The 24,756-nt window shown below is 44.9% G+C and overlaps 3 protein-coding genes across 3 annotated transcripts in view; all 3 read right to left on the reverse strand.

The window, feature by feature from the left end:
• Positions 1-3,833, reverse strand: part of LOC135810833 (uncharacterized) — a 16,186-nt gene extending 12,353 nt beyond the window's left edge. The window contains exon 1 of the mRNA XM_065324261.1: positions 3,735-3,833. Within this exon, the coding sequence (XP_065180333.1) occupies positions 3,735-3,801 (67 nt within the window). The 5' untranslated portion in view covers positions 3,802-3,833. The remainder of the gene's footprint in view (positions 1-3,734) is intronic.
• A 4,886-nt stretch (positions 3,834-8,719) lies between these two features.
• LOC135809710 (uncharacterized) lies at positions 8,720-15,622 on the reverse strand. The gene is made up of 5 exons (XM_065323126.1): positions 14,652-15,622; positions 13,851-13,972; positions 12,901-13,138; positions 11,405-11,475; positions 8,720-9,382 (listed from the first exon to the last, which is right to left on the reverse strand). The coding sequence occupies exons 1-5, from the start codon at positions 15,460-15,462 to the stop codon at positions 9,128-9,130; spliced, it is 1,497 nt and encodes a 498-aa protein (XP_065179198.1). The 5' UTR covers positions 15,463-15,622; the 3' UTR covers positions 8,720-9,127.
• A 4,380-nt stretch (positions 15,623-20,002) lies between these two features.
• LOC135809711 (uncharacterized) lies at positions 20,003-24,103 on the reverse strand. Its single transcript, XM_065323127.1, has 4 exons — positions 23,851-24,103; positions 23,255-23,477; positions 21,909-22,047; positions 20,003-20,803 (listed from the first exon to the last, which is right to left on the reverse strand). Exons 1-4 carry the CDS (start codon positions 23,933-23,935, stop codon positions 20,300-20,302), a joined length of 951 nt encoding a protein of 316 aa, XP_065179199.1. The 5' UTR covers positions 23,936-24,103; the 3' UTR covers positions 20,003-20,299.
• Between the last annotated feature and the right edge of the window lie 653 nt (positions 24,104-24,756).

Consider the following 24,756-nt stretch of genomic DNA (forward strand, 5'->3'; position numbering starts at 1 on the left):
TGTACAGCTACACGATTTACGAAGTTTTTTTTACCTACTTCGCCCACGTATACACGTACACACGTACATGTACGGGTACATACAGTGATACCTGTCTAAGACGACCACTCAAGGGACATTCAAAATGACATGTGGTCTCCATTGCCAGGTGGTCTCCTTGTCCAGGGTCATTTGACTGGTAATAGCATCCTTTGGTCCTGGTTGCAATGGTCTTCTGGGACAGGTGGTCGCCTTATCCGAGTGGTCGCCTTGACAGGTTTTTACTGAAGTGTTAATTTTATACGTTCACCTTAGGGTTCCCAGTAAAAAGGCAGTAGCCTGTTGGGACTCCCCTAGTAAAATAATAAAAAACTACTACTAAGTTAGTAACTACTATGCACCTAGCTGAATGAATCTACACCCTTTGACCTGCATTGCCACCATCACCACCGCGCATGTGATTGTACGAGACAGACATGAGAAAGCAGCCGGCGAACAAGGTCTTTATAACGTGGAATGGGCACCTAGCAGATGTGTTCAATGGGAGAGGGTTCACGGGACAGGAGTTTGACGCTGGTACGTCATTGATGCTGATATTCACTGCCTTTTCATCTCGATATCGAAGAGCTGAGTGGCCACGGACAACAACAACAAACTCAAAATAATGATTGCGAGGATTGCAATGTATATGGACGTACTGGCAATGTCGAGAGGACGGAATTTGACGGTATCCGTGATCATGGTGATACATGTAGATTGCTCCCGCCACTTGACGCTCGAAAGAAATTTTAAAATATCATTCTCCCCATACGTGTAGGGTGATCGCGATTTTAATCAAGAACGATTTTCTTTTTTCGCCGGGCACCGGAAATTTGCCGCAGTCTAACCAGGCCCTAAAGTAGGTGCCATCCAACAGACGAAACATTCAAGTACCCTGCAAACCTGCTCTGTTGGAATTCTAGATCTCTTTGCCCCCATAATACTTTGGATTGTTCGAAGCCTGGCATGGCATCTGGCATTCTGCACTAGATGTCATACTTAGGCCTACTGGGTTCGTGAATCCTGGGAATGCCACGGTCCGTACCATATAGAGACGTGGCAGAAGTATCAAAATTCGACCAGGACTCGAGAGGACAGCCGAATTCGGATGTATGTAGGCATGTACCCATCTTGGGAATCACAAACCAATGTGTCGACATTTTCTTACTGGATGTCCACCGTAAACCCTGTCACAGACTGGTCACCACAACAATATCATTAGCATCTTCAGTCACACGCGCAGTAAACTAACCCTTTAGATGCCCCATGGCATTTGAATAACTGCATCCAGGGAACACAAAGGGTGTACTAATATTGTCTGCAAACGTATTCCCATCTCCTACACCCTTAGCCATAGGACGCCCACACGATGACTTGCTTCTCCGTTCGTGCACGTATCACTGCGTGGATGCTAGCACTGAAAGGTCTCTGCACCTGGAACTGACCGACTTCAAACCAGCCCTGGTCCTATGGAGGGCTCATACTTATTATGTGACTGTTGAACCTCATCGCTCTTATGGGGACTTTAATGTATTTGTTTGTGTACCCACAGCACATGTAAGATATACAGACTGCATGTCGCTAACAGTCTCATTGGGAGGACCGGATACGGCATCAAAGCAGCGGCATACATACCTTAAAATGTACACAGGAGACGTAATACCTATCACTGTATTCTAGAATCGGAGGCAGCCTCCATACAGCTGCAACGGCAATTTAATACCGCGGCTTTCCCAAAATTTATATGTCCGTCTCTTGCACTTCGTAGATCTACATGTATTGTACATCCGGGCAAACAGAGCTTCGTGTCCTTTCTGATTTTAGTGGCACAGGCGCATGCACAGTATGTAATGTAATGCATTACTAGTATCCAATCACAATGAATGAGCCATGGCTGATAGACTGATAGCACAAACGGCATTTGCAAGACGTAGCACATGCAAGCTATTCGCACTTGTTGGTCGTCTGCTTCCTGGCCCTTGATTTCTACAGAATAGCGTAGCGACCTTTGCTAAATCCAGAGCACAAGGTAGCCAGTCAGTCGCTGCACCTCACTGTCAGGTCTCAACACTGACTGGAGGGCACATGTACAGCGATTACAGTGTTTTTATCCAGCTCCTTTGGCTACAGGCATTGGCAGCCTTAAACATTTACTTGACTCCCAAACAAAGTCTTCAAAGTCAGACCATTGGAAGAAACAAACAAGCTACAATGAGCTACAATGAGCTACAAATTACAATGCAACATCCTACACACCCAAGTGCTGCACCAATCAGGAGTTGTGAAGAGCGCATACACACGACAAAATATTCTAATTATATCTCTTCTCCCATTATGTGCATGCAATCAATATCCCCTCCACAATCATGTAGCTTGTCGCGATAGTCCGTCCATTGGCACTTGTGGTGATTGGTGTAAACATATTTCTTTTCCAGATTGGAAGTCTTGTGTCATTTACAGTTAGTTGAGGCTTCTTCGGTGACCGTGGTCATGCACAAGCCCGCTCTTCCGACAGCTCCGCCTTTATAATTATAGCCTGGAGGACATGTTTCATATCAAGCTCCTCGTCTTTGTCCCTCGCCTTTTGTTTCTCCAAGCTAGCTTCCTCTTCGGCACGTTTTTCCTTAGGGTTACTAGTACTAGCAGTCGCACACGGGGAGCAGCACAGCGCCTTGTCTGAGTTCTCGTCTGGCCCGGTCCTGCAGGTCGAGCAACCACCCAGTTCATTGGCGCAGTCCTGTGGAACCATCTCCTGCCTGATCTCCGCTCTGGGCCCAGTCACCTCCAGTTCTATGCCCTGCTGAAAGCGCACCACTTCACCGTTTAAAGACTGCTGATTCTTTGTGTATTCACACTCGTATCTGCTCTTGAAATATTGTACTGCTGCTTCTGGATTTTCTCCTATTGTGTTTCTGTTGTATAGCAGGCTAACATTGTACTTTGGAAACTTTTTTCGCGATTAAAATACGATGCTATTTGATGTTATTTATTTTGTCTATTTCAATTTCGTTTATTCCTTTTCTGTATCTACGAGGTCAACTCGACCTTAATTATTAATCTTCCTCTCCCTTCCTCTCCCTCGTTCTCTCTCTATCTCTCTCTCTTTTTCTCTTTCTCTCTCCCTCTCTCTCTCCCTCTCTCTCTCCCCTCTCTCTCTCTCTCTCTCTCTCTCTCTCTCTCTTTCTCTCTCTCTCTCTCTCTCTCTCTATCTATCTATCTATCTATCTTTTAATCTCTCTGCATTTTGTATTTACTGAAGTATATTTGTTGCAATTAAAGAAAACCACGAAAAGAAGCAGACACAGCAATTGCGAAAGTCAAGGTGTTGGTATGCCATCAGTGCAGTGAGTGTATCGGAGACAGCGGTGGTAGTGGGAATGTTTGAATTCGGGGAGACAGGTTATAGAAGTGAGAGATGGCGGTAAACAATTTCATAGCCTGCTGGCTGTGTGGAAAGACAGGGGAAAACGCTCTCTGGTTATACATGTACATGTAGTTCTAGCTGCCCAAGTTAAATAATAAAATACAATACAATACAACAGCCGGCAGTGGCAGCGGATTTTTCTTCAGACCCTTCCCTTTTCAACTCCCTCAAACTTACGAATACTGTTGAACTTCAAAACTACATTGTTCAAATTCAGTACTGAACGTGTCGTGAGCTGAATATACGTGTCTGAACGTCTATTTCAGTTGTGTTACAATAGCCTAAGACTCACCTTGAAATATAGAAAGGAAGATGATTGCGCCCCATGAAACGTAGAAGAAGCCTTTAGGGCACAACATAGTCTCTCTTCGCACTCAGTATGACTATCCGCAGTTACCAGCTCAGTACCCAACAAACCTAGATTTGTTCTGCTTGTTCAAGGCTGTGAAACACACTATACAGATTGCGATTTACGATAGATCGAGGTCTGTCCCGTCGTGTAGGAGACGACCAATCAGCGACGTTCCCGCCAATGGCCTTGCCAGAGCATAAAGCCCGGTCAACTGTAATTTTACTACTCTTGGATGACGCATTCAGGGCCTTGGATTAGTTCAAGCCCACTGAATGTACTCTAAACAAGTGCGTACAACTATGTGTACGCATTACCGTACAACGTAGATCCTAACTCTGCAGAAGTCGCATGGTGTACAACTAAATGCTACGCATTTGAAAACATGTGTACGGTATTTTCCTCCCGTACGCTTCGATCTGTACGATTTTCGCTTTGTGACAGCTAGCCCTGGGCGGATATTGCTCGAAACATGACAGATTTTTGTTCGAAAAGCAGTGAAATTGGCAGGACCATATACACCTTATGGCCGGTACGTCCTTGCTAGGCATTTCCCAAATCGGCCCGATTTTTTCGCCTAATCGGCTTTTCGATCGGCTAGGAGAATTTCCAAATTCGACCATATTATGAGCCCCAAAGTCAGACTTATTATTATTATTATTATTATTATTATTTATTATTATTATTAAACTCAATCTCGTAGCATGTGCACGCATTGCTAATGTGGGGAGCAACCCCAGAGATGAGGGCGATAACCAGCCATGGTAAAAGTACAAAAGAAAACAAGAAAACAATAAAAAGAAAGGAACAGGGAGGAAAACAAAGCTCAGCCAAGAAAGGAACAGGGAGGAAAACAAAGTTCAGCCAAGAAAGGAACAGGGAGGAAAACAAAGCTCAGCCAAGAAAGGAACAGGGAGGAAAACAAAGTTCAGCCAAGAAAGGAACAGGGAGGAAAACAAAGCTCAGCCAAGAAAGGAACAGGGAGGAAAACAAAGCTCAGCCAAGAAAGGAACAGGGAGGAAAACAAAGCTCAGCCAAGAAAGGAACAGGGAGGAAAACAAAGCTCAGCCAAGAAAGGAACAGGGAGGAAAACAAAGCTCAGCCAATTAAGTTGGATAGCCGGAAATTACATTGTTTAGCGAAACACGCGTGAGTGCTGCAGGAAAACGCAACTCAGTACAAACAACTTGGCGAAACTGAGACATGCTGTGGCAGTGGTGGGCGAGGCTTGATAGCTTGAGCCAGTCAGAATAGGAATGAAACAAAGGGGATTTTGTAAACTGGACAGTGCGAGCTGCAGGTAGCGAGACTTGTGCCCTTGTTGAACGGCTCCGCACAAACCAGTCATAGGGAAAAAGATGCTTTGGTACTTTCTCGAGTTTTATCTTTTGAATTAGCATGTTGCTGTGGAGACTGCGTCGAATAGAAAGGGGGCAAACACGAGCGAGAACATTGAGTTGTGCAGAGAAGAAATCACGGGGCAAGCAAAGCAAAATAGCATTTTTAATAATTTTCGTTGGCAAACTTCGAGCTTGTCTGATATCGTGGTTGATAACCCACACCACGCTACGTCACACGACTTCGGCTCAAAGCAGTACGTGTCCTTAAATTCACCGCACGTAATACAGTGTACATTTACATGCACGCTTTACAGGCGGCACCTGTAGGCTGTTGTGGGCGGCCAAGAGTCCTCCCTGCACCATATCCAAGCAGGGGTACCACAAGGTAGCATCCTTGGACCTACGTTATTCCTCTCCTGTACTGACTGAGAGGACACCTTGCCTGCTGGTGCTGAGCTTGCCACCTATGCAGATGACACGACACTGTATCTGCCAACGCCAGCATATCCGACTCTGCAGCACAACTCCAGGAAGCAGTGGACGCCGTCTCCCACTAGGGTTCCAAGTGGAAGGTCTTCGAGCCATCTCAGGCCCTCATCATCGACCACCGCAAGCCTCCCCCAGCGCTCCCACCAGTGCTCTTCAATGGAGTGACTGTTCCTGAAGAGAAGGAAATTAAACTTCTGGGCATAGCATCCGACTCGCAGCTGTCCTACTCAGCACACCTCCGGGCCGTGGCCTCAAAGGCTGCCCAACGCCTACACTTCCTGGGAAAGGTTGCACCCCTGTTGGACTCTAGCAGCCGCACGGCAGTCTCAGTGACAAAGGCTTCGTGCGGCCAACAATGGAATACTTCTGCCTGGTGTGGATGGGGTCATGCACACCCAGGCTGGACAAAATACAGCTCAAGGCACTGAAGGTGATTGGCCCAGGCGCCTGGCTCCCCAGCCTGAAACACCGCCGACTGGTTGGCAGTGGTTGCTGCGCTTTCCTTCACATTCAAGCTGTCCTACCTTCCAACAACAAGCTCCCTGAAGCCCATCCTCTCACCTCCAGCCAACCCCCGCCCAGTGGGTGGTCGATCTATTAGGTTAGCCACGGAGACTGCCCACTGCCACCCGCTCCAGCTCAAGTCGACGCTGCCCGTGCGCATTCGTAGCAGCCTCCAGGGTTCCTACCCAGACTGCATTATTCCCTTGTGGAACAGCCTACCAGCGACCATTCTACCAGCACGGCCACAACCCAGACAGCTCCAGTCCTTCAAGGAAAATGCAACAAGTATCTGCTGCACCTGAACTGGCAAGCAGCCACCGACCCACCGACGCCCTATGAAACGGTTTAGACCTGCGCCTCACTAGCATCCCCCCCCCCCCCCTCTTCCCACAATATGACATCTTTCACTCTGCTTCTCTCACGACCACCTACCCGTTGTCCTCGTTCCTCACTAATATTCATTTCCCCTCTTCCTCCCCTCCCCATGGTTTTACTGCATTCCGGCGCGCTTTGTCTGCGTAGACGACGAGACCTTTGAGGTCGGCAGAGCAGCCTGGCCCCGCCACCACTTCTCGCACATATTCGGGAATTTAGTGGACTTTTGTATAAAATAAAAAGAGTCACTAGAACATCGATTTTCGGCGAATTCAGCGCGAAATTTGCAAAATCGGAGCAATTATCGGCGATTTCTTCACAGCTGGCTAGCCATTGATTTCGTCGTCTTTTCCTGCTGACCGATTTCGGTAATGCCTTTAAGTCGAGGTCACCTTTCGCAGTATAATGGTTACAGGAAATCGTAAAATAACTTTAGTTTTACGATTCCCTGGTCCAAAGTCTCCCCAATCAACATTACCACTGTGACTTCTTCGGCATCGTGTACCACATTGGCACAGTGAAATGTACTGCGTGTATTTAATCATTGTTTCTTGATGACAAAATCCAACTTCATTTCTCTGAAACAAAATTAATGGTAAAAGAAATGCTCATTGTGGTAAAAAAAGGAGAATGACAAAATGTTACGAGTTGTGACTAACTGGCCACCAACGTAGCCAGATCATTTACAGTAAGCGAGTGCGACAAAATGCTCATTGGCAAAGAATAACGGGAATGAAAAATGTATAAAAAGGCGACGAGACAATAATCTTAGTAATGCAATGGATAAAAGCTATGAATAAAATGAAGGCCGCACATGATGATCGGGACAGAAGATCGATTCTGGATTAAATGTTATAGGGTACATATACATGTCGAACAAGTAACTTAGTTGCGTGATGTCTTTTTTCGTTGCTATGGTTGTGATATGAGAAGAATGGTTTCATTCAGTGCAATAAACGATACAATAATTATAATTAAAATAGAAGAAATCACATGGAAATGAGTTATGAAGCAACTACGTGAATCCACAACTGTAACAAGATAATACGCCTATCAGTTTTGTGCCCTGTTTACCTCACTTTCTGACTGCTTATTATCTTGTTACAGTCGTGGATAGTTGCTTCATAACTCTATTCCATGTGATTTCGTTTATTTTAATTATATTTACTGGCTCAATATCCGAACTAAATATTGCGACAGAGCTTTCGGCCATATTTTCAATTCATTGCATTCCCAACTCATCACAACCACGCGCTCTTTTGTTTTAATGCGCCGTTAGTGGCAGAGCAGAGTGGACACGAAGAGTCGGTGAAGCAAGAAGGAGAGGTGACAAGACGAGTCGGTGAAGAAGGAAGGAGGAAAGCAAGACACATCTGCAACATCTTTGATCAAACTGAGCTGAGCTGCTGATACGAAGCGTCGACCAAGCATCCCTGACTGGAGTGAATGCCCCAGCTGGCCTCTCGTTTGTCAGTGGTTGCTACTAGACCTGTTAGTATCACACTCACGACTACAAGTTTCCTGGTGTGCATCGACATCGGCATCAGTGGGGCCTCCCGCTGTCGATCCTGTTGACGGGCGGACAGGTCGGTGTGAATCCTGAACGGCAACCGAGCCTGTCGCGTTGGGGGATCTCGGTGGTGAGTCTCGCCTCGCCTGCATACATGGACATTGCAACATCATAATAATAAACAACATACATGTACTTTCCATTGGCATCAGTATTCCGCGTCAGGTTTTCGTCGCTTGTGTGGTGTGTTTCTCCACCAATGAGCGCGTACTATGATTATTTATCGCTGTTCTCACACTTTACCATTTTAGCAGCTTGCATATGCCATTTATATATGTGGAAAGCGCGCATTTGCGCCATTTCTGGTGTATAAGAATGATCATTCCTCCTTTATCATCATTATTATCCTCTACTGATGAGCTCCGACAGGGAGCGAAACAGCTGTCTAGAGGCGTGGAGCAATATTATCTCTCAACGGAAGTGTCCTTGCTGGTGTCTGTATGGTTCGGCTGAAGAGCGCGTGGTTGTGATGAGTTGGGAATGCAATGGCTCAATATCCGAGTTAAATTATAAAAAATGTAAAGAAATAGTTTTCAACTCTCGCAACCTTACATGTATTTTTCTCATCAGTCACCACACTACTACTGCGCTCTCCGGTCGACCTGGTCACGTTGCTACAGCACACAATCAACAAAGTGGCACTCAGTTCCTTCATACAGCTGTTTCGATTATAAAACTCTCGCCAGTGAAGGTAAAATATGGTAGAACGAATAAAATATCTTGTGGACAAGTTCTCGGCCGGCTTGGAACCAAGATTATAAGAAGTGACCTTTCAAAATTAATCCGTAGAAAAGATTACTATGGCATGTGGCCGAATTGCTATTTGTGTCAAGAGTACAGGAGGTAATGTACTCTTGTTTGTATTGGTATCAATCTGGGATACTGCTATATGGAGGTAGTCCAACGGTGCACAGAGAAGGAAATGTACCATGAGAAATAGACTGAGATTTGTAGTATAAAAATAGTGAATTAGCTCTACAACACAGTGATTCGAAAACATTAATTTGTCTCAAAACGCCAGGCTTCTTTCAGTGGCACGCGGTAAGCCGAGACAATGTTCATGCAACAGAAAGGCATAACATGTGAATCAAAGCAGCAATGTTCTGCAGTCGACCCTCGTCCAGGAGGTACGAATCAAACATGGCTGATGTCTCCGATGAAACCTGCAGATGAATGCCAAAGGATTGCATGGCCCCGGCAATAGGCATTTTGCACAGCTTGACAACAGATGGATGCTCAAACGTAGCCCATGTCGTCCTGTTTTTGTCCTTGAGATCCATCTTTGGAGCCTTGAACTCAGATGCTGCCAGCAGCTGAACCAGCACATAAGACAGGGCAAAGGTTGGACACGTTTGCATCTCACACAGTAGAAAAATAGTATAGAGCTTTTTCAAGGTAAGACCATCTGTGCGAGACATTTTTTGAATCGCTGGTGAACAGGTGAAGCCCAGGTTACATTCAGTTTGTACGGGAATGGACGCATGGAGGTGAAAGAAGCACTGGGATGGCGCTCACTGACTTCGTGTCCGACACTAGTGTTAAGTTAGAGCAGCTGCAAGAAACCCCTTCCATGGCTAAGGGCGCGAAAAAGAACAGGCTTCAGGACCGCTCCAAGTGCTGGTAGAGACGAACGTGTCACATTTTGTATACCTTTCTATGAGTAACCTGTTCTCCACAGTCCTCCACACTGAACACCCAACCGAGGCTACGCACCCAACCGAGGCTACGGGGTTCATGGGATTTCATACATTTTGTACAACATCCATAAGGTTATCCATGTAAATGTCTCCAAGGTCTGGGATCTCAATGAGACTCCACCCCAGACCCAACACAATGACGTTTAAAAGTACTTTTGATCTCTACGAAAAACATGTCATTGAAATATTCTGCGGGCTCCTAAACAAATTAACTCGTCAACATCATCTGGTCATGGGCTGCTTTGAGCCGTGAGGTGTCAGGCTGAGTTTATAATATGAGAATTTTCAGCCCGGGTCGAGTTCAACCAGGGTTGAAAGTCTGCACGATAGACAACAGAGAGGCTTCGCTCTACGTAATAACGTATGAAAATCCTTATGTCGTACACGCCGGGGAGCGAGAGCAACTTTCATACGTAAAACTCTCTACGGATTTCCGTAGGAAACAGTTGGGGCCTCCGTAGGACTTTTTGAAATATTTTTCGCATTTTCAAGATTTATCCTTGGCAAAGTTCAAGCCGCGCGAAACACAAGGTACACACACCGTACACCACGTGCAAAATACGATGGAAAACGCGGTTTCGGTTCGTGGTGCATGCGGTGGGCGCATCCAGCCAACTAGCCATTGGCGGACTATGCTCGGCCAATCGTCAAATTATGCTTTTGATTATGCCACAATTATGCCAACAAATATGCTGAATTATGCTGAATTATGCTCGGTTCCACTATGTATTCACGCTGTACATAGAGGATTGAGAAACCACGCACACACACACACACGGCCATGCCCTAAGCATAATTTTTGTCTAAACCGAAAGATTATGCCGACCTTACACGTTGGAATCCGTATATTATGCGGGAGCATAATTTTTTGACGAAATCCCAAGATTATGCCAATTTTTTTAATTAATATTATGCCTGCATAATCCGCCAAGGGCTATGACAAGGAGTCGTAACGGGGGTATTTAAAAAAAAATCTGCAGGCTTTCTGACAAAGCTGTATTATGCCCCTAAGCATAATTTTTGTCTAAACCGAAAGATTATGCCGACCTTACACGTTGGAATCCGTATATTATGCCGGAGCATAATTTTTTGACGAAATCCCAAGATTATGCCAAATATTATGGCGGATTATGCCGGCAAAGCAACAAGGCATGTTTAGCAGTTGTGGAGAAAACCCAACAGCTCTGATTTTTACGTATGAAAATTATATGCAGTTCCTACGTTATTTTCATACGTCATTCCGTAGAGCGAAACCTCCCTAACATAGGTGGGTGTTTACACGAAGACAGTTGATCTGGGTCAAATACTGATATGCCGCCAATAGTCCACTTATAGAGTCCTGTATTGTCACGTGAATACTTTCGCGCGAAAGTTGCCTGTGCAGTGCGGTTCAAACCTGGCGCGAGATACGCACAAAAGTACGGCAGTACGATTTCTCGATTTCACCCCCCCCCCCCCCTCCACCCCAAGAGGAAAGTTGAAATCAACCCGGGGCGAAATTTCAACCCGCGTCATGTATCCGCGCCAGTCAACTGGTGTTCATGGCGGGTTGAAACTTGACCAGGGTTGAAACGCCTCACGTAATCACGGCCAAAGAAATAATTCCTCACAAATACATCTGAATAAGTAGATTCGTACCACATCAATGACATTATTCGCATCATCGGCAGCAACATAACCGATAGCGGCTTGCTGGTCTGAGTTGAGATCTGTGCATGAACACAAAGTTCAAATCATAATGGAGCTCATGCCGAAATACTTTTTCCGAAAATTCACCAGTTTGACTCCTTTTTCGTAATGCCAGGGATGTTCAGAATCAGAAAATCAGTATAATTATTAGGGTATGTAATTGGGGACTTTGTAGGGGTTATGGCCCCTCGAAGTAGCCCAAACAAGGCGTTCTCTAAGAACGAGACAGGTTCGCATTGATGACAATAAATTGCTTCCAACCTTCATCTGTTGCTTCATGCGATCATGTCAGTAATTCCCATAGTATCAGAACACGTCAGGGTAGATTTACCAGCAAAAATACACTGGTTGAAAGTACAGGCTTATGTGTGAGGAGACGAAACTAGTATTCCGAATCCCGATTCGATATTGTGCAAAATTGCTTTGAAATTTAAATTTTTCAAAATTGGCCCGAAAATGATTCAGTTTTTTCTTACTACTTGGTCCGCGTCAGCAATATTGTTGCTTATCTTTCGACAATTTGAACTTAGACTTTGGACATGAACGCGTGCACTTGAAGTGATAAAACTTGGTACGATGGACGGTAAGGTATAGAATGACAACTAGCTGTAAGGAATTTATTGTCCAAGGAAGGGTTCCTACTTTTTTCGGTCCTCTTCGTTGCTGCTCTCGACGCTGGTGACAAATATTTTTGCTCGGGTTCGACTCTCTTGCTTTTGCAAGCTCATCTCTCTTCCTCTCCGCTGCCTGGCTATTTTCTAAACAGAAGTCGATCGTGACGGTCGCCTTCTCTATAGGACTTCGCGTGGGCAGTACGATAGCCTGTGTGGTTCAAATCAGACGCCGTTCTTTGCAAGATTTATTTTGAACGCGACGACGACGCGTACAGTACTTGCAAATCTCCACGACGCGCTGGATACTCCGAGCGTTGAGTTGGAGGTAAGGGAGCTGAGATCTCAGCTTGACGAGCGATCCCTGAGGTGAGCGATCTCGGCCATTCAGCAAAATGGAGCTGATTCCGAGTAGCCGATTACTTTCTTGTGGCTTGCGCTGCTCTTGCCTGCACAGCGTAACAAGATAATCTATTTTGATTCGGCGCTGTATCAAGTAGAATCACCCACCCGTCGCTCTCGAAATCCACTCGAACTGTAGCTATACCTTTCAGGTACTAGTAAACTAACTTACTAACCAAAATTGGGATGAAATGGGCTGCCGAGTGAGCTTTGGCGACATATAAACAAAGCTGAAAGATAAGCGACAATATCGCTGACGCGGACCAAGTAGTTCCATCGCACTATGCCAGTATCATAAAGCTATGTCAAAATTAGATCCCTTCCAAACTTCAGTATTCATTTTTTCTCCAATGATGGAAGTTGCAAACGACACTAGCTGGGAAGGACTCGGATTTACAAATAGAATTTCAATTCCTTCAAATTCCAGCTTACCATCGGTTAGGCTAACGATGCGCAAGCAAGCTGACAGTAAATCGATATCATCGTCACTGAGGTTCATCCACTGTAACTCTGCTTCTTGGTAGGGTGACTGAATGACTGAAATACCGGCTGACTTAAGCAGAGCAACCGTGGCCTCCGTCAAACTTTCTGCAACAAACGACTTGCAAACCCACGATGCCGGGAGCTGACAGCTCTTTGCCGTTTCGCCGGTTGTCAGTATATTGTCCAGCTGCAGTTTAGAGGATAACCAAATTGATGCCAGGGAAGACCAACGGCAACAATAAGTAAAAGTACATGTACTACTGCTCCTTTGGAAGCAGCTAATCTAAGATTATAATACCGTATATTCTCTATTACAGGCACAGGTCTCCATTACTAGCACAGTCTCTAATACTAGTGCACTGTGAGCACCTTTCGAAACATTATAAGCACAGTCTCCATTATTAGCACGGTCTTGGTGGAAATTAATGCCGCATGCATGATATCTAGCATGTATTTCTTCTTGCTCTGTATGAATGTAATGGTTGAAAAAATATAAGCACGGTCTCCAATATAAGCACGGGGTAGACGGGTGTTGAAAAATATAAGCACGGCGCTTATAATAGAGAATATACGGTATACGGTTTCTGGGGGAAACAGAGCAGGTGTTTACACTGTGTTAGCGAGAATGGCTGGGATGCATGCAGCACAATCTGTCGATCCAGCAAATTTTAAAAGAATATCTCCTTTCCCTACTGTCCTTGGAATACTTGTGAACAGTGCTCCATTAGCATTGAGTGTAGCGATGGATCCATGTAACTTAGCAAGCATTAGATCACACCAGGATAGGTGCGGACGGACGTGCATCCAAATGACAAAATGCATGCAACCACAAGCCGAAAAGCAGATATTATTTTTTTAAATTAATTAAATCGAAGGAGAGTGTGAAATCAGAGACTTACAAGTTCTTCAATGAAGCAGATTACGTCTTCCGATGGGCAAGATTTTACCCAGTCCAGGATTACTGCCTGCACTTCCTTTCTCTGCTGAACGATGGTGAATGGCTGCAGCAATGCACGGAAACCTGAACATGGATAAATGGCAATAGAGGAAATGGAATATATTTATACAGAGCACATTTGAAAGGTATGGATCAAACCAGTGTTAACTGACAGCAATTGTCACAGGTTGTTCTCATCAGTTTGAGGGACTGAAAAGGGAAAAATATGAAGTAAAAATGGACTGTAGTTCTCATACTTCTTGAAAACACGACAGAACCTAAAGTGGACCAGTTTACCGAAAGACTTCTGCCACCATAAATCAAGAATATTTTCATTCATGAAACAATTCATACGTTTTCACCTAAACCCCATTCATATGCGCCGTATTTCCGTACATACGAATTGTCCACCATACCATTTGTACAGTAAAGACTAGTGCAGTACGCGTTTAAATCCATACAAAGCTGTGGCATACAAAAGACACGAACATCAAAGTGTACACATTATTCTTGATTGACATTTTCGGAAAACGGAAAACTCGGCCTCTATATAGAGAAACCGAGTCTCACGCGAACCGTGAAATTTTTTAAAAATTAATTTTCGTCCAAACCCCTCACCACGTGCGCTTTCTGGCCGACCAAACAAAAATAATGATGGTGAGGCAGAAAGCTTCTGCTTTCCCTCCTGAGTCCCAACTTTCGATCATGTTTCATTTATACTATGCTGCAATAGAAAGAACATGCACACAGCAGGCACACTCACCAGATACGCCACCATCTGTGCTGTCAGTACCGCTCCCACTTGCCGCTGCACCTGAGTCAGTTTCATCCATGTCCAGCCGTCTCTGGCCGAAGTCATACTGTTTCAACGAGAGCGTGTTGTCGCCGTTGATGCGAAGCTGGCAGCATTTAAAGCCGATCGTGCTCTTGAAGTTACGCATCGCATTTGTTTGTGACGTGCGATCCGCTGACAATCCTGCATCATCGCCGATATCCGTCTTTATGTCCACGCCTGCAGAGGCACCCTCCTTAGTTTGCAAGTCGGTGGTCATTATGATCTTCTCAGCCAAATCGCAGCGTATTACTACGTACAGTGATCTTGGCTTTCGCTCTTTCAGCACAAAGTGATTCTGTTGAACTTTCAGGCCAGGCAGCACCTCGTCCAGGCTTTCTGCTTTGATTTCTTTGTAGGTCACTGCGCCGAGTTCCACATCCACCACGTATTTCTCTTCTGCGTCCAAATTTACGTGGGCATAAGATTTAGCTGTGGCCTTCAGATTGCCCTTGTCGTTTACTTCAAAATGCTCTTTGAAATTGTCCAGCATAGACTGCTCACGCACTTCAGCTAACTGCGAGAGCTTTTTTGAGTGCTCGCTTCCCACTGACGAGTCCAGGACATCAGCTAACGTAACATACGCTCTCACTAGCTTCGTTTTTTGCCATGGCATCCTGTACTTCTTGCTCGTAAACACTGAGAGTAGCGGCAGATCAGGATTTGTGAGCTCCGAAACCACCTCGTGATCGCAGCAGCGCCGAATCGCACGACGGTATAAATTGTAGTGAATGTCACCCATCCCGTATGGTTAGAACGGTCCTCCAATAGCCAACACTAGGGGGATTTCTCGACGCCTCTATCTAATCTACCAACTCTCATCAACAATGAATAATACACCATGTATATATCTAATCAAAACAATAATTCGGACTTCCTTGGCCACAACTCTAATTTCACTTGGAAGATACAGGCAAAAAGATGCAGGACATGTTGTGGCTGCATGGCTCAGGAGTCAGGTGCAGGCAGATAGTGCCAGCTGTGTAAACCATAATTATTATGATTAGTTTACACTAGTCTACATGGTAAACCATGGATGGCATGGTAGACTAGTGTAAACGGAGGTGTGGAACGTGCACACGCCTTTTGTACTTCAATGGGGACTTCCCCTGCCCCTTCCATCTCCTGCACTGCAGCTGCAGCCACACTCTTGAGTTGAAGTCTGCCGTCTTGTTGTTGAATGTTGTGTCTACAAATGTAGTAAGTAGTAGGTACAGGTTTCTGCGAGTATGAGGGCAGTACCGCGGAATCCAGCCCGCGCCGCGATAGCGGCAAGGGCTGGATGAGCAGCGGTGCTGACCGAGTAGGAGTGACTGGAACGTGTTTCCCGTATGCACCCAAGCCAAGGAGATCACTCACTATCTTTGACGTTTGAGTTTACATGAACCAGGCATTCTGTGACTTGACTCGAGTCCTGTATGGCTGTATGAGGCTGTGTCAGTGTGAGCTGAGTGAGAGTGACTTCGACAACCGGACACGGACTACAGTACACGACTTTTGCATGTACTTTCAGACCACAGAAGCTTGTCATTGAAATGGTAGACTCATGAGTGGATTCTTTCCACTGCCCGTCGTCAAGTGACGACGGGCAGTGGATTCCGTCCACTGCCCGTCGTCACTTGACGACGGGCAGTGGAACTACATGTAGTTCCATCACCATTCATCAGGCAGGATCGCGCTTTCCGGCCCGCGTAATTTGATCTGTCATTCGTCGACTCCAAGGCGACAGTCATGTGACATACGGGTATGTACAATACAATGTCATGTGTGGTTTCTTTTTCATGCTTTTCCAAATTCAGTGTGTGAGACTTCCGATTCACGTTTTTACTCTTTTTTTTCTTCTTCTTCTTGATCTTTGGTGCTGCATCTGCCACCCTGGTATCACATGCATGGTGATGGCCTGGCATGAGCGAAACTTCCTGAGCTGGTCGACTTGTTTTATTCAAAGCCGTGGTTGGCTATCACCCCTCTCTCGCACTTTGCGTGCCAATTGCCATTGGTCATGGACCACGAGTTGAGTGAAAATAAATAAATAAATAAATAAAAGCCCCACATTTTAAAAAGTGAATAATAGCAAGAAGGTACAAGAGAAGAGCTAGAGAGAAAAGGGAAACCAAGGAGGAGTCCAGGTAGAAAAGTAAAAGTAAAGATTAGAACTCTTTGTGCCATCTTCAATAGGTCCGTCAAATACAGTAGTAGTAGGTTTTTCATTTTGACCCGACGAGACCATACGACGCTTGCAGCGTGCTGTGATCTGCAAGCGTCGTATGGTCTCGTCGGGTCAAAATGAAAAACCTACTACTAAAGATTAGAACATTGAAAGGATCGGTCATGCAATACGATTAATTCCCGTAGTGGATAGCATATTATTCCATTCAATGGACATCCCTACGCAAGAAGTAGGTCGTTATTATTAACAATGAAAAATTATATTTTACCAAGCATAAAAGCTGGTTGTGTTTCTCAACACAATTGCATAGACGGTTGTAACGTCGACGTGCGAACTTTACTTTCTTCTTTTTTTTAAGGAAATTGGGTGTTTCTTGCATACACGTACATTGTACATGTAAATGATATGTACCTCCATTTGCTGTTGCTTTATGCCTTCTTTTTGATGGTTCAATAAAAGGGGTTGTCAACTGACAACCCCTCTATTCAGTCTTGGCGCATGCACAGGATGAAAAATTCTTTTATCAGTGATGTCGACAAATGATGACGTTTCGGGCCAGTCACTAGGGTCCAGCGGATTCTGCCGGCAGAAAAATTGGCAGAATTCGGTACTTTTTCTGGCAAGTTTCATGCAGGTTTGGTATGTGAATAAAAAAAATGGAGCAGAATTCGAGGAATTTCCCGCCATAAGGTTTGTATGGTTCTGCCAATTTTACTGCTTTTCGAGCAGAATCTGCCACCTTTTCGGGTAGAATCCGCCGGTCCCTACCAGTCACCCATCGTCAGAACAATTTACAAGGGGCGAACCTGACCTTTTATAACGAAAGCAAGCGAGAGCGTATGTTTTTGATGGTTGCTGTTGCAAATTTGGATTGGAATAAAAACGATTCGCCCAGTAGCAGTACTAGTAGTGGACTGCTTCGAAGCACAATCATGTACACTACAGGTCCGAGTTTCACTACATCTTGTACTGAACGTTGAACTAATACTTCGTTCCCACCATGGCTACCATGTAGTAACACTACATTTAGATCATCAACCTAGCACAGTCATGTACAATGTACACTGTACAATAGTCCTTGGCGGATTATGCGGGCATAATATTTGGCCTAATCTTAGGATTTGGTCGGTCAAAAAATTATGCTCCGGCATTATATACGGATTCCAACGTGTAAGGTCGGCATAATCTTTCGGTTTAGACAAAAATTATGCTTAGGAGCATAATACAGCTTTGTCAGAAAGCCTGCAGATGTTTTTTTTTTTTTAATACCCCACTTACGACTCCTTGTCATAGCCCTTGGCGGATTATGCCGGCATAATATTTGGCATAATCTTGGGATTTCGTCAAAAAATTATGCTCTGGCATAATATACGGATTCCAACGTGTAAGGTCGGCATAATCTTTCGGTTTAGACAAAAATTATGCCTAGAGCATGGCCGTGTGTGCTTGCGTGATTTCTCAATCCTCTATGTACAGCGTGAATACATAGTGGAACCGAGCATAATTCAGCATATTTGTTGGCATAATTGGGGCATAATCAAAAAGCATAATTTGACGATTGGCCCAGCATAGTCCGCCAATGGCTACTGTACAATGTACAATGTAAGTACATGTACATGTACATTATGGATCATGTACATGTACACTGTAGTTTGGTTGACAGAATGACGATTAGTCGATTATGGTACAAGGCGGAGGACGCACAGTGTTGAAAACAGTGCTCCTTAGGGGTCGTCGCAAAAGTTTTTTGTCGTCCCTGAAACGAACATGATTCATTTGGGGGGGGAGGGGGTGCGAGCCAAAATCGCAAGTCGACCGACACTGTACATATGACATGTACATGCATGCGATTTTCGTTGTCCAGCATAGCAAGCTGTGTTCGTTTCAGAGGGAGGGGAGGGGGTCCGAGTACGAAATGAACGATGTTCGTTTCAGGGACGACAGAAAACTTTTGCGACGACCCCTTACTACAACCTCTACGGTTGGCAGAGCCCCGGTCTTTACGCAAGACCATTTGAACCGTATGCGTGTTACTGTTACTGTTAGCACTGCTGTACTGGTTGTGGAAAGGAGCACTGTTTGCAAGCACAGTGCGTCCTCCGCCTTGTAACAATACAATCATGCTGATTGCTGTCTACCAAACAACATGTTTTCAACCAAATAAGGCTTATCTCATGTGCATAATAATTATTATGCAGTGTACATGTGCATATGTGCATGACTGCGATTGTACATGACTTGACCATGTATTGTTGTTTGACAACATGTGTTAAACCAAACAAGATTTATCTTACTACATGTACAATGATCATGTACAATGTACATGATCATTGTACATGTACATGTATGTACCAGATTTGTATTTCAGTTTTCATTTTGCTCCTAATTTTTGAAGAGGTCCTCCTTTCGGGCAAACCAAAAGACACAAGCAAGTAGTTTTTAATGGACCAACGCTTCAGTGAGACCTGCAAAGGAGACTGCTTTGATAAGGAGGCCACCAGCCCAACAACTACATGTACATTATCATGTACATGTACATGCACAATGTACATGTACATGTACAATGTACATGATAATAATTGTAATTTGTACAATTCATGTACAGTGTGTACAATGTACATAATATACATGTGCATTGTAGGTCTATGGTCATCTTTTTCATCCCCTCCTTCTGAGTGATGGTTTCTACGTTGCTCTCGCTCTCAGTACGTGTGTTTGAATTAGGTCTTTGCGGATAATGCCGGCAGAAAAGTTGGCAGAATTCGGTACTTTTTCTGGTAAGTTTCATGCATGTTTGGTATGTGGATAAAGAAATGGAGCAGAATTCGAGGAATTTCCCGCCATAAGGTTTGTATGGTTCCGCCAATTTCACTGCTTTTCGAGCAGAATCTGCCACCTTTTCGAGCATTATCCGCCAATGCCTAATTAGTTGGAATGGCGGCACCGCTACTAGTTCTTTTCATAGCTTCACTTACATGTAGATTGTTGTATCCTCGTCACGGTTTCATTTTTTTAACAATTTTCATGAATGCACTACACAGCACATGTACACAAAGTACACAAAAATGACATGTCATGCCATTTACCATCACTCGAGCACAGAACAACATGACACATGAACGGTCGTCGACCGGAGTTTATAGGGCATTCGAGAAATTTCTTCTACCTGCGGTCCTATGCAAAGCATTGATATTGACAGTAGACGTTGAGGTAAGCCCAGAGACGTTTTCTATTGAATCTGGAATGATGATACAAGGGCGTGAACGTATACAGTCAGGGGTTTTTTCGGGGTAACGGCCTCTTTTATGGGTAAGATAAAGTCTATAGATGTGGAAAACAGTGTACCTGTGCATTATACATTGTACACATGAAAGAAACATCCATGTGTGCACGGAATTCCTGGAGAACGTCAGTGGTTACTTTCATCGTCGCCTTCTCGTGGCATCTCATCATAGACTGGCCTGAAAAGATCTTTGTGCGGCTTAAACATCTTGGTGAAGAAGAACCAACACGTAAATGCAGCAAATGCCGCAGAGCCCGAAACCAGTAATGATCCAATCGCGTCCACGTCCTTTTTCGCGCCGGGTTTGTGTTGTGCTCGGGCATTCGGTGCAATCTTGAAAGAAAGATGGAAGCTGCACTCTAGGAACCTGTGTAGCTGGAAGTAGAATAACGCGGCCAATACCAGTCTAAATCCCCAGGTAGTCAGATGGGCCGAGTGCTTCGCCTGGCGCGAATAGTTGAGCATGCACATGAGCACTACCAGAAGGATTTGAACCAACGCGAAGATGTAGCTGTTGCCTCTGAACTCTTGCAGTACTCTGTCAGAGGTATTGGCGGCATTGGCTCTGGCCTCCATGATCTTGAAGGACATATAAAACACGCGAGACTCCGTCACTATAAGCAGGAACAACTGGAGAGAACACACAACGAACAAAGTAATGCATACTTCGAAGTACTAGTCATGAACAGTCCACGTTACTGTAGTGCCAAGTATTAGTCTTTTAAAGGATCTATTACTGGCGTCCAATGGAGGGGCATTGTGCATAGCTGCATGTAAGGCTTTCACATGCGCATACAGTAACGCTGACCACATTGCTCTACTGGGAAAGTGGGATTGAAAGCCAACAGTGATACGAAAGCAGAGTTGTATTTTTAATGCTGTGTGTTTCAATAGCAATTAGACATCCTTAGCAAAAGTACGATAACGCTAACTTTTACGGTACTCACTCCCAGCCGTGACAAAAGACGTTATCGGATAACGGAAAAACGTTACAGAGCTCAAAATAACGGGCCGACGTTCGTTATGGAAATTCTGCAAAAAATGCAAAAACTCGCATTGTTTTGTAACTGGCGGGAGATAAAAAGCACGTCGTGCAGATCGAGATGAGATCGAGAGTCGAGATTGCTTCCTCTTGTGACATTTAGCTTTTTGGCGAGTTTTGCCTTTCAGTTGACAATTTCTGCGTCCTCTGCTTCTTGCCTTTCTCCCTCTATCCCATCTGGGAAACAAAGGACCAGTTCCACGGCACTCCTGAGGAAGAAATTCATCGGCCTCTCCCAGACGTGCTGGAGCTGGAGAACCCTTACAGTCTTCGGTGCTGCGTTTAGGAAAGGGTTTCCAAGGACCTGGGAACAGCGAAAACTCATGTTCGCCGTGCTTTTGCTATTCCAGAGTAAAATACCTCGCCAAGGTATTCTTTCGGAACGACAGCAAACTAATCCCTGGTTCAAAATTTTGAATTTCCCGCATCTGTTTCCACGAAAATTCATATCGCCATGGTTGTCACGACTACTTCGTCTCAACTATAACGTACTTTGTGCTAAGGGAAAAGTCAGCTTGAACGATCCGAAGTACGGAAAGGTTTGCGTTTACGTTAGCGTTTTTTTAGCTAAGGATATCTATTGATCTTAATTACCGGTATTGCTAAGGAGCGCTAAGTCTATTTCTCCTTAGTTCCATATCACGTTTACGAGCTTGTAGAGTATTGCGCCCTAAAAAGCAGTATTAACCAGACCTGTATGTAGAACTTTCTCCGGTTCCGCAGCTGAGCCCATATCTGCTTGACGGGCAAGACGACGAAGTATATTGGCTGGTTTTGCTTCGCAGAACAGCCAAGCAGAGTCGCAATGGAAATAACCAGCATGGTCAAGCATCTAGAAAAAGAGAGGAACAAAAACGTTAAGTTCAGGGTGCGTAGACTTCAGCTATGGTCGCAATTCATAGCCATAGGATGCAGAGTGGTACTGAATGGTGCAGCGTGCTCGCCTGAAACAAAATCCTTGAAGACCCTACTCAATTGCAAACGTACAATGCATTTTTGGAAGCAAAATGTGCTTTCGAACAATTGTAAGCTTACACTGCATGTATTGGGTTTCAATCCTGTTCTAGAATTAATAAAGGAGTTGTGTTTTGTCGAGCTGTTGGCATGTTGACCTGACACTTCCTCCTCTTTTGATAGTATTGTTAGTCTGATCAGTCGACCTGTTGATTGGTAACAGGGTTACTACTCCTACTACTATAATGACCACCGACATGTGGTGGGCTACAAAGGTACAAAACGTTGAACCAGACACATCCGTGTATCTGCCGAGTGTCGAAATTGGGGTCCAGCGGATTCTGCCAGCAGAAAAAATGGCAGAATTCGGTACTTTTTCTGGTAAGTTTCATGCATGTTTGGTATGTGGATAAAGAAATGGAGCAGAATTCGAGGAATTTCCCGCCATAAGGTTTGTATGGTTCTGCCAATTTTACTGCTTTTCGAGCAGAATCTGCCACCTTTTCGAGCAGAATCCGCCGGTCCCTAGTCGAATTGCGTCTTGCCATTATCACTATACTTCGGAGTACAGCTACATGCATGGTGTGTGTATGGCTGAATGTAATGTTAGGCTGAATAGTTAATCTTCACTAGTTGGAGGGAAAGACACAAACGGGAAAAGTCTGAAGAAAAAATTGACTGCCACCACCAGGACTCGAACCAGGGACCCTCGTTTGTAGCTAGCGATGCTCTGACCACTGAGCTATGGTGTATAGTTAATACTCAGAGATTTGCTGTGCCAATGCGAAGGATCATGGATGCATCGTAACACACAAACCTGGCTTGTGACGAACGCACCAAGCAGGCATATACCAACGGCGTAAATAGTACAAGTAATTGTTATGGGAATGACGACCACTAAGCTTGACAGAAGAATATGCACCTATGTCCTGTGATGCAAACCCAAACCGTTTTCGTCTTGTCCCCCCCCCCCCTTGCTCACTTCCGTTTTTTAGTTTATGCTGAATTACACAGCCCCGCAGAGAACGTAAAGAGAAGTCTTAGATAAACCAACTACTGGTACTTCGTGTTTGCTATGATCTTACGCGGAGTAAGTTGCCGCCACCGTTTCTGTGTAGTACTTCAGCGAGGTCAAGTTGTAGTCGCATTGAATCGGGGTGACCAACTGAAACATGAGGCAGTCCGACGCTATTATGGACATAATTGTCACTCCTGCCATGATTGCGACAGCCAGAACGGCCGCTAGAATAAAAATGCATGTCTGTGCTTTGGATGAGGACCATGGAAGTCGCTTTTCCTGGTTCGTCCCTGCAGAAAAGATAAAAATAAGTTATTAATAACAAATACAAACTGTAACTCGGATTGTGAGCCAATTAAATTATTGTGAAAAGAAGAAGGACAAAATGTTACGAGTTATGACTAACTGTCCACCAACATAACCAGATCTTATACAGTCAGGGAGTGCGACAAAATGGCACAAAACTGACAAGGAGTACTGCACTCGTTGACTGTATAAGATCTTACAACGTTGGTGGACAGTTAGTCATTAACTCGTAACATTCTGTCCTTCTTCTTTTCAAAATACAAACTGGGACATTCTTGTGTTGAGTCGATACACTTAACCTCATGTAATAACAATCACCACACTCCCAGCACAGTGCTCTAGGCCTGCATGACTTACGCCTTCTCACAGCTAATGTACCCGTAAGGCTGGCTGTTGATTCACCGCGATCTCGTTTTCCTGGCGGTGGCAGCATGGAACCCATGCCCGTTTGCCGAATAGAAGAGGTACATTTCGTGGTGGGGCGGCTAGGTACACGTGCAAACGGTGCACTGGGCTGACGGCCGATTGACTCGCCTCGCTGTGAACTAATCTGGGATCCTGCTCCGACGGCGTTTACCGGCTCCTCGTACCCGTGGCTCTGAGTGCTGTAGACCCAGGTGCTCGAAGTCCGTACACTTTTACAGTGTGTGTTTGCCGAGCTGAAACTCACACTAGCAATGATCACTTGCCAGAATCCTGCTCGTGGATGGAAGGTATCTTGTCCAAGTTTGTTCTCAGGCCAGGCTCGATTGAACCAGGCCATCTTTCGATCCGATCTGTTTCTCTGGAGTTCGCTCATTTTTCATATCAAATTTTGGTGTCGCAGAGGGTACTCTAAGTCCGTACTGATCAGAGGTGACTCGAAATACACACATATTTCTGCTAATTGCTAACTTGCAATCCCTCGGTTACGACGAAAGCACCGAAGGGATATGTTTGGCATGTGCCTCCAACAGTATTTCTTGCAAAAGCGTAGTTTGTTGCCGCAATGCAAGCTGTTTTTAGTCGGCTCAGAGAAGAAGCAGCTGCGCTGTGAAAACCGCGGGAAAACAGTGGTGGAGATGCCAGGAGTGTCAACCTTTCTGCAAGGATTGTTGGTTCTCTGTAAATTCTTCTCCTCTGGCCATTGTCAGCTCTAAGCTGGCTCTTGATGATTGAGTGAAGGTCTGTTTGACGCTGTGTCCGTTCGAAATCGGTCTTGGCAAAGTTGATTTTTGCATGAAATGTAACCCAATTTGTATTCGTATGGACACTCGAAAACCC

Source organism: Sycon ciliatum, chromosome 2, assembly GCF_964019385.1.
Source record: "Sycon ciliatum chromosome 2, ocSycCili1.1, whole genome shotgun sequence".
NCBI lineage: Eukaryota > Metazoa > Porifera > Calcarea > Leucosolenida > Sycettidae > Sycon > Sycon ciliatum.

What these genes read in the sequence shown, in the direction of transcription:
- LOC135809710 (XM_065323126.1), bottom strand. Translation starts at nt 15,462, where the DNA reads ATGGGTGACATTCACTACAATTTATACCGTCGTGCGATTCGGCGCTGC. An exon ending in CACAGATGGTGGCGTATCTG is followed by an intron (nt 13,973 to 14,651) that starts GTGAGTGTGCCT and finishes ATCCATGTTCAG; the next exon opens with GTTTCCGTGCATTGCTGCAG. An exon ending in CATCGTTAGCCTAACCGATG is followed by an intron (nt 11,476 to 12,900) that starts GTAAGCTGGAAT and finishes GTTCATGCACAG; the next exon opens with ATCTCAACTCAGACCAGCAA.
- LOC135809711 (XM_065323127.1), bottom strand. Translation starts at nt 23,935, where the DNA reads ATGGGTTCCATGCTGCCACCGCCAGGAAAACGAGATCGCGGTGAATCA. An exon ending in TACATTAGCTGTGAGAAGGC is followed by an intron (nt 23,478 to 23,850) that starts GTAAGTCATGCA and finishes TCTTTTCTGCAG; the next exon opens with GGACGAACCAGGAAAAGCGA. An exon ending in GGAGAAAGTTCTACATACAG is followed by an intron (nt 20,804 to 21,908) that starts GTCTGGTTAATA and finishes TGTTCTCTCCAG; the next exon opens with TTGTTCCTGCTTATAGTGAC.